Here is a 10193-nt window from a genome sequence, read left to right on the forward strand (position 1 = left end):
TACAAGATTCTTGCATGCATTCTGCGGGAAGTTCGGCACGAGAAAATAATGTGAAAGAATAGAGGGAAAAAGAGGTTTTTAGCCCAAATATGCTTAGTATCAGACTACAGCACTTCAACAGCTTCAAAATTACAAGCAACATCAGAAGGGGCTACTCAATGCCCCAGCATTGCTGATGTCCTTGAAGGAGACCTTGAATCGATGCCGATGTCTGATTGTCAACTCATAACCTCAGAGAAAGGCTCAGAAGCATGAAGGACCCACCTCTCTTGATCATCTGCAGTGATAAAATTCAAGGATGAAGATCCAGAAGAGGAAATACTAAACTCTGAAATCTAGAACCTCAGGAGTTGCAAATGTGGCTCAGGATAGAGACCCCCCATTAGGGGACCTGGAAGAGGTGCTGGAGAAGTCTGATGCAGCCATCGGAATGGAAATAGAGAGCTGTGTTGTGGAAAATGAGGTCCGGTTTGACCTATCTTCTTCGAGGTCTGACCAAGCATCTCTCGTCTTGGGCCACTCATCAAAGAAAGGACGGAGGAACTGAGTTTCATGTTTCACAGGCTCTGATGAGCCAAACTCACTTCCAAAGAAAGAATGTTGCTGCTGTTCCTGTCTAGACAGTGAGCTCATCTTAGCCCGCCCAAGATCTTGCACTGTCTGAAGTTGAGAGTAAGCACTATGCAGAATGGAAAGGTCTTGGGATTTCGACATAGGGAAAGAGGACGCTTGTGGTGGCATCAGGAGCCATGAGCTGTCCACAGAGGAGTCCACCCCAAGGGCCCTAGCAGTGCCAGAAGCTTCAGAAAAGAAACTACGCTCATCCACATCAGGTTTAAGTCCAGAGGAGTACCTGAAAAAAATTGGGTCCACCACATCCATAATGAAAGCATATTAAGAAATCCAACGGAAGAAATTCAAATTTGACAAGAAAACTATGACAGGCTAGAAATTTCTATCAAGACTTCCAAAATTCCCCACACAAATGGAATGGCCCCTTTATTACATGCTGCATTTTAGTCCAAATTTCTTTCAAAGCAATGCGTCCCCTGATCTGTGATCATACTTGTTCTCACTTCAGGTAAGAATATCCTAGGGTACAACATCGAAGTAAATTATAACAAGCATGCTTATTTTCACTGTATAAATCCAACATGAAGAATTGAACTTCATGCTTAAAGTTCATAATATCTTGCCACATTCTAGACCATTATATAACTGGTCTAGTTCATTTGTTAAGTCAAGTCACATAAGGATATGCATTAAAATGATGAGCAAGACCAGAAACAAATCTAATAATCTTACTGCATCTGGTATTTCCAAACAATAAGAATGCACCACCATGAATCTTTTCTTCAAGTTGCAAATGATTGAACTACTGCAGCTTTAAGTAAAAGAGAATGATTAATCCCACAATGGCAAATGATGTTTCAGCAATCAAATGAGAAGTATTTGATATTTGATTCTTTTTCTCCAAGTACATGGAGAATTGCAATATGCAAATACTGAAAGTAGATAATGGAAGGTTGAAATGTGTAAAAGAAGATGAATGCTATATCAAAGAACACTTTTTATATTCTTCCTTTTTAAATATTATTCCTTCTGATGAATTCCAAATCTCATTTTAAATAGTTTTGATGTGACATGTAACAAGACAAAAACAACTAGACAGCATCTGTTGATTATATCAAGATAAGCTCCTGGAAACATTCTCCAGCAAAAAGCAATGAAAACTTAATAGACATGAAACAACAGGTGAAAAATACATCTCTGAAATAACAGGGATTTAACTTACTGTGGTCTACCAATTTAGCTGACACAAGCAGAGACTGGAAACAAAAATATGGCCATTTACCGACAACGTCTAGATGAGCAACTTATCACATAAATAGGAAAGATGATAAAGATAGAAGATTGCATATTAGACCTTGACATGATAGGGAATGGCAACTTACATATTCTAGAATGATGACTACTAAACTTCGTTAGCTGCAGCAAAGAGGTGTGGCTAGAAACCGGTAGGAACTGGGATGATTGACACAAACATTACGAAGTATCCAGAAAAAAAAAGGAGAAAAGTATTTTGAATCAATCATTTCAAAACTATTAAAATAAAACTATTTCAAATCAGGTTGCACCTGTTGGAAGATCATGGACACAAAACATAAGAGATCTTACAAGAACATCAAACTAAGCGGATGGAGACACCTAGTAGTGTGTGCACCCAGTATAGGAGCTTTGTCCGGATATTCTAAGATTTGAAGTTTTGGACATGTTCCATTGATGTCACATAAACTGGATAGATCTAGATCTTAATCTTCAAGATATGCATTGCTTTGTTTGAGACAGAAAATTTTCTCAATTCAACCTATTCGACAACAATCAGTAAAGTTCAAGAAACCCAGAAGAAATCTAAAACATTCTCGAAATCATCTTCCACATATATAGTCAGAGGACTTATAGTCAATCAGCTACTTAGAAATTCACATAGTGGACCAAAAAATTTCAAGAGTATATTGCATACTGCCATCTTTTGACCACTTGACTACTGGTACCAGAAAAACCAGATTATTAACATATTCTAATCCCTCAAAAGGGGAAAAAGGACCTTCTCTGCCACATACACGTTCAAGACATAGATAATTTTTTTAAGTTTTAAACTGACAAAGAATACCTTTTCTGCAGAATGCAGAGCTTGACACAAAGCCTGAGCTAGGACAAAACAAAAAAAAATTAAGTGGAGCTGTGGAGTCCAGACTACCGCAAACAGAATCTGAAAATTCACGAGAATTGTCAGACCAAATTTGTAATACCCCACATCAACAAGAAAGTAGATTCAGAAAGAAAAGCTTCCAAATATTCCAGCACTGACTGTAAGATATTAATTGGTCTACAGACCAACAAAAGATTTTCTTTATCTACTTTCCATAGCCTACAAAATGAAGATGGCCTGCCAATGGGCAGGGAAGTCTAAGGAGGGTCAATAAACACAGTTTTGCCTCTATAGTAAGAGAGATCGTTTGAATGATTCAGACCCAGGTTCTTCCGTAGTCCACAGGTTGACCAAAATGGTTGTAAATGAAAAGTATTATATCCTACACTCATCCGTGTTGTTGTCTTTTTATTAACTTAGATGGAACTGTGGAAGTTTAGAGTCTGTGCCATCTTAAAGAATTTAACCAACTGAGATTTTGGTTAAACAACCAAGTGAGATGAAATTTAGCTTAATGAAAAAAATCTCCCTTAATCAATCATGATCTAATTCCAAATGACATAATCATCCAGCAAACAGGATTACCAGATCAAAATCCTGATTCCTAAAAAGAGACATATAACCATTTCAATATTGAAGTAAAAAAGTCTAGGTTAAGGTACCTATTGCCAAGAGAGTCAGTGTCCATCGGTAGCCGAGATGAACTAGCACCACCACCAAGGCATGAATTCTGTGCATTGCTCGGACCTGCAATTGACTGCAGGGTGATGCTCCGGAAGCTTCCAACACCAGTTCCGCCGGCATTGCTTCCAGAGGGAGAGAGGGATGTCAAAGTCGATGACGAAGTCTGAGATGGGGAGACAGTTTGTGATTCCACAGGCTTTCTTGAACGGTTGCGGCCTCGGTGCATGTGACGCTCGCAATACTTAGAACCAGGGTATGCATCCTTGGAGCAGCGCCACTTCTTTCCATCAGTCCGACGGCACCGCCCTGGTTCTGGGTCCGGTTTCTTCCCATAGTAGGAATAGTAACTCACTGAATTCAAAACGAAGACAGCCATCCAAAATTATATGAAGTAACAGCACAAGAGGTAACTGTACCAAACAGGGGCTGCATAGAGAACAACTGTCAAATAAAAGGGAAAGTCTGTAGCTGATCAAAATGTCAATGAAAATCGAAGACGGGGTATAAAAGTTCTCATAGTCCACAAAAGCTACACAACAGAGTTGAGGACCGAAAGAACAGACAACCCAAAAAATGCCACAGGATTAGCAGTTCCTGAAGCCACAAGGCAGTGGAAGAAGATAGAGTAGAATATGGATTGACAAGAACTTCCAAAATGCTTTCCGTATGCAACTTCAACTTGTCATTACCATTTTTTTTCTCACCAAACTAAAATTCATTGTTTGCAGTGATAAAAGAACAAATCCTGGCTTTCCAACCTAGCAATAAAGTGATTTAAAGAAAGCAGTATAAACAACAAGAGACTGCAATTATAGCAACAAGATTACCTATTCTAAGCTAAAAAGAACCTTCACATAATCCAACAAAAAAGGGCAAAATAAACAAGAAATACATAAAAAGTCGACAACTTATGGAACGCAAATCCCATCAGAAAACTCAGAAACCACTGCCAATGATCGCCAAGAACTGTAGCAACATCGTAGCCAAAATATCCAAAAATAAACTCATGTAAGAGCTAAAAACCGAAAGTAAATTGATTTGGCAGACGATAAACCCCCGATGCAAGAAAAATACCCACCTCGACACAAACCATGATCATAAAAACTTCCAAAGAAAACGCCTAGCAACAGCAAAATGGAGAAGCCAGAACAAAAAGACAATAACTTGGCGTCGGCCTCTTACGCGAAGGGTGGTAGTATCGTCCGGGCAAGGCCTCGAAGCTCCTCCTTATGGGAATGATAAGCTCCGGCGGCACGGGAACGCCCGCCATTAGGTACTTTAAGATCAGCGCCTGGTGCTCCAGCTCCTGCCACTGTGTCGCCGTGAACGGCGGCCGGCACCCGACCGCCGCCGCCGCGGCCGCAAAGCTGTTCATCGCGTAAAGAGGGACAAGAACTAGCGAAGGACCGAGAAAAAGAAGAAGAAGAAGGAGAAAAAGACGACAAAGAACCGCCCCTCGTTCTCGAGCTCACTCACGGCCGAGGGCGCGACAGACAGTCGCGTCCTCCGCCGCTGAGGGGAACCCAGAAACTTTCGCCATCACCGTGTGGCTGAACTGTTGCGGTGGAGAGAGACGGTGGCAGTGTTTTTATAGGGCAAAGGACCATGGCAATGTCCCGAGGCCCAACACACAAAACACTCAACTTCGAAGGACTAAATCGCAAAAACGTATCCACGCCATGACCCGACTCGAGTCCGGTCCGAACCGATCCGACTCACATCCGTTGGCGGACCGGACCAAAATTTACCGTCTTGTATGACCATAGTGGTTGCATCCTTTAGGTCAAATAATTGAGCATGGCATGTGGGTTTTATGACTCGCCGAGTCGAAGGAGGCCCACATCTTTTGGTGCAGTACACAACTACGAACTCCACCTTAGCCAACTCGGAATCTTCAAGCTCAGTAACTTTTTGTTGCTTTTTCCTGTGTTACCATGGAATCAAAGGTGGGTGCAATGATGAGGGTTATGAGGCATGACTTGTGCGACACTCCTTCGATTAAGGATGTTAGATGGGGGTCCTTTTAGCTGTGTGTGGCTTTAGGGTTCAATGGCGAAGGGAAGGGAGGAGTCCCCACAGCGAGCTGCTGCTCCTTGGCATGACAGCAAGTGCATGTGATGGGTACGTCCGCGACCGGCCCAAAAGAGAACTGCTGCTTAGGTGGTATGTAGTTTTCAGGGACCATCACTTGTCGGTAGTTGAGAGGCTGATAAGGAGAGATGGAGGAGCAGTACGCTGCTGTGAGCGAGAGAGAGAGAGAGAGAGAGAGAGAGTCCTGTGTGCAGCAATTGTGTATGTGCAATCTTATGAGCACAGTGAGGAACAGTGGCTTTGTGTGCCAGCAATTACGTACCTGTAGGAATGCTAATCTACATGTATTCTCTCACTTGCCTGCGAGATAAGTAGGAAAAATATATATTAGACGAGCCAAATGTGACTTTTCTCAGATCCTTTTTTCTCACTTAATTTCTTGGAAGAATCCCATAAATAATTATTTTTTAGGGTTTTTTTTTAAAATTATCCCTCATTTTTAGAATGTATTAATGATATAATATTTTTGATTGAAAATTAATCACTTATCTTTTTTCCTCTTTCCTTTTATTCTTTTTTGACACTGTATTTCCAGTAATATCATGAAAATACCATAATGCAGTAAAATAAATATTATGTTATAATATATATATATATATCATGTTATTTTTAATAATATTTTTTAAAAATATATATTGGGGAGAAAAAAATTTAAAAAAAGTTATTGGAAAAAAAACCAATAATTTTTTTTTTATTGGGCAATTAATTTAAAAAATGTGGCAGAACAAAATGAATACATGGATCTGACATAGGAATAGCAAGTCACAATTAATTGAAGAGGATAAGATGTTCATGGATTAGGAGTTCCCAGTGACAGAGATTTCCAGACAGGCAAGGAAACATTAAGAAGGGGGGAGGAAGACAACCAAGAATCCAACAAGAACATAGCATTTACTTCACTGTTTGGAGTCAGCTGAGGGATAAATGTAACTCCTCTTCTCACTAATACACACATATATAAAGCTAAGAAAGGCATTAAATGCAGAACTGTTCCAATTAAAACCAGGTGGGCTCCAGAGACTAATGTTTGGATGCTCACATGACTTGCATGAGTGAAAGAGATACTGTTGTCTCAATCTAAAAGCCTTTTACCTTGAGATATGCATCCACAAAAAACCCCCCCCTTTTTTTTTTGCTCCTTGGGGAGAAGAGATGCCCCCATCCAATGACTGACTGATTACTTCCAAGAACTTTCAAGTAAGTCATTTGAGTTTCCCTGCAAACTGCAGGCAAACTATGACCAAAGAAGAAACACCTCCAGGTTTCAAAAGCCAACTGATATGAGATATGGGCCCAAATAGGCAGGTGGTTTGGCATGACAGAACTAGTTCAGTCTGAACAAAAGGCTGCAAGAACACATAAGAAGTGGACACACACACACTCAAAGTTTAGATATTGTAATCCATTCCATCACCATGTGTGCCATGCTCATGCAGCATGCTTCAGGAGCTAACCAGTTGGGCACCAGCAGTTATGAAGAATAGAGGCTGTGCCTAATCTATCACAAGAGATGGCTGAGACATTGTTCATGATCTCTGCAAGTTCATACACTGATTCCACAGCCTACAATCAAGCAATTCCCCTGATGTGAGTCATGAAAAGTGTACATGAGTTCTGAAAAATAAATTCAAACTCATAAAAAAATAACATAATTTTAGGATGAATCCTCAGAAAAAAAATTTTCGGTTTGAGGTTTTTTCTTTTAGCCTTTTGTTTTCCTTACCAGTGTACTTACTTTTTTTATATTCTTAAAATACTGCTGATGGATAAGCTAAAAAAACTCTGTATTGGATCAATTCATAAAGTAAATCAGTCTTTTTAGAAATGACTTCTTACCAAGCAAAGAAATCTGAAAATTAAAGTTTAATTATTCAATAAACACTCTATGTATCTCTAAATCTTGATCTGGAAAGAGAAAATATTATTAGATTTTTCTCTAGTAACTCCAAAGAGAGTGAGAGAAAACTTTCTCTTTGAACAAATAGATTTGTGCTTGGGGTATTTGTAATTGATCTTGTATAATAATAATTTTAGTTTTCTTTGTAAATTGTTTTACAATTTTCTTTCTTAGGATTATAATGTTTTTGGCGTTTTCACAAAAATATTTTAACTGAATCCATTTATATCATGGATCGGTGCAGAAATATATCTTATCAAAAGTATTTTTTAGACTAAGGAAAAGATTTTTAGATCACGGAAAAGACTAAAAGCCAAAATGAGAAACTTTTCCTAAAAATTCACCCAACATTTTAGGTGTAAGTTAAGGTCTGAAAAAAAAAAAAAAAGCATCTGTGCAGTTCTTTGTGTTTCTTTCTCTTTATTTTATATTATAGTTGTTACACTTAACTTCAGCAGCTCACTGAACCCTGCAAACAAATGCAAAAATAGTGAGGAAGAAGAACTAAAAGGAAAAAAAAAAAGTTATTGCCATAAAGTACATACTTATTAATAAAAAAGTTAAGTGGAAAAATAACACACAACAACTAAAAGGATTGCTAGAAAATAAATAGCTAGCTTATGTCAATACATCATGGTGAATAGACTTGTTGTCTGGAATGTATTGTTAACAATGGAGGTCTGCTATTAATTCTTCCACCTAATCAAAGCTGTTGAATGCTAAAGAAGATCTGAAGTTATTGAAAGCACACCATTTAGAGGCATATGAGTGCTTAAAGATCTGCCAGGTGCAGAACTCACTCTAATTAAAGTTTTTTTTATTAGTAAAAAATTTTATATGGTATCTAACACCCAAAAATTTTAGGATCAGACCAACTTGATTTGGATTTGGCTGTAAATCAAGACTATCTTAAACAAATCTATTTAGTCTGAAGTAGCCCAAATTTATGATGAAATTAGGCCTATACTTTGAAAAGATTAAGAAAAAAGACTTGTTAGAGCAAATGACATAACTAACTTTTTTTCATTTAAAAATATTTTTTATTTAAAAATATATAATAGGTTAGCAATGTCACGGGTTTAAAAATATATCATTTGAGTCGGTCTAAACATAGAGACATCAGGACCCGTAGTGTTACAAAGCAATACAAACAAAGTGTTTGAGGTTCTTATTTTATGACGTTTGATGCGATTCTTGTTTTATAATGTTTTTGCTTCATGTTATCATTATGTAACACAAAATATTTTTAGCTATATGGGGTATAAAAAATGACCTAAAACAGTACTATTCTTGTATACCACAAAATGATTTCTAGTTGTGACAAAACGTCAATCATCTTAATACCATAGAATCTCATGGGTAATATCGAGGCGGATGTGATTATGGGTACATGTACTATCGAGGAGTGATATAATATCGAGGCGGATGTGATATCGAGGCGGATGTGATATCAAGGAGTGATATAATATCTTTAGCATACTCACTTTTTACTTCGTAAAAGTGTTAGGTGAATAATGGACCAGTATCTACTTTTAAGACCCTTTTGTGTGTGCTCGTTCATCTCATTTTTTAGATATGTTCATGCCTAAGAAAAACTAGTTGCTTTGGATCCTGATTATCTTGTTTTTTTTTTTTACAACGATAAAATAGTTATACGTTTGTCATTCTAATATATTTTTTTGCTGAGGAAGTCCTTTGTGAAAATCCCAATCGAAAATATGACGGTGGGTCAATCCAACCCGTCACCTGAACTACTTCTAACATCATATACTTTACTAATAGTCAAATTAATTTCAAATTTGAAAAGAAGCTTATAGAAAATAATCAAATTTTATGAAAGATATTTTTATATCAAAGTATTAGAGTATTTCAACTAATCACTCATTTTCAAACCTGTTGGACCCATTCATTTAAACCTATAAAGAAATAATGTTTAATATAAATAATATATTTTTTAAATTAATAAACTTATAAAAACTATAAAATATAAAATATAAAAAATAATAATAAAATATTATAAAAACTAATTATATAAATATTATTTTTATATAATAAAATAAAAAATATATTTTTATTTATGAATATTTAGATACCATTTTGATAAAAGATAATAACCGAAGATTATTTAAAATTATATGAGCATGTCTTAGGAGACCTCCAGATGTCATAATTTAAGAACGTGAAATAATTAATATTAATGGTAGATAAAAGAAGATATAAAAAGATCTTAATAAAAATTATAATAAAGATTTAAATATTTTAAATTTAACTAAACATATAACTTTTTATCGATTTCATAAAAAATTATCTAATCAATCCTAAATAGTTAAAAATTTATGATTGTTATTGTTGTTATTATATATATTATTATAATATATTCATATATCTTAAATTTTATATAATTTTACATGATTTATTTAATTAATTTAATTATATAAAAAATATATATTATTCATATTTATTAATACTATAACATTACTTTAAGTCGGTTCAAACAAATGATTTTAACTGGTTGGAAAATTAATGATCGATTGAACCGAATTCAATTGAAGTAAACAAAAAAGGAAAGTGCCTTTGAGGATATTTGGTAGAAAAGAAAATAAAATGAGAATATTTTGCTAGAAAACCCAAAAATGGGATTATGGAATTCGCCAAAATTACGAATTGTGTACTCCCGCGCGATACAGCCGAGCAGCATTCACTGATCGCCTGTCTCGGCCCAGACGCGGAACAGTGTTTTCTTCCATGACGTCATCTCTACCGTTATGGTTTCCGTTCCCTGTCTCGAATAGGACACGGTGGCTAAGA

The 10193-nt window shown here is 36.5% G+C and overlaps 1 protein-coding gene across 1 annotated transcript; it reads right to left on the reverse strand.

The window, feature by feature from the left end:
* LOC135629529 (growth-regulating factor 5-like) lies at positions 1-4936 on the reverse strand. The gene is made up of 3 exons (XM_065137031.1): positions 4580-4936; positions 3372-3748; positions 1-849 (listed from the first exon to the last, which is right to left on the reverse strand). The coding sequence occupies exons 1-3, from the start codon at positions 4770-4772 to the stop codon at positions 364-366; spliced, it is 1056 nt and encodes a 351-aa protein (XP_064993103.1). The 5' UTR covers positions 4773-4936; the 3' UTR covers positions 1-363.
* Between the last annotated feature and the right edge of the window lie 5257 nt (positions 4937-10193).

This window comes from Musa acuminata, chromosome BXJ3-1 (assembly GCF_036884655.1).
Source record: "Musa acuminata AAA Group cultivar baxijiao chromosome BXJ3-1, Cavendish_Baxijiao_AAA, whole genome shotgun sequence".
Taxonomy (NCBI): domain Eukaryota; kingdom Viridiplantae; phylum Streptophyta; class Magnoliopsida; order Zingiberales; family Musaceae; genus Musa; species Musa acuminata.

Bases quoted from the DNA above. Each gene is read 5' to 3' on its own strand.
- LOC135629529 (XM_065137031.1), bottom strand. From the start codon at position 4,772: ATGAACAGCTTTGCGGCCGCGGCGGCGGCGGTCGGGTGCCGGCCGCCG. The intron at 3,749-4,579 runs GTAAGAGGCCGA...TTTTGAATTCAG, and splicing joins ACGATACTACCACCCTTCGC to TGAGTTACTATTCCTACTAT. The intron at 850-3,371 runs CTTAACCTAGAC...TTTTTCAGGTAC, and splicing joins ACTCTCTTGGCAATAGGTAC to TCCTCTGGACTTAAACCTGA.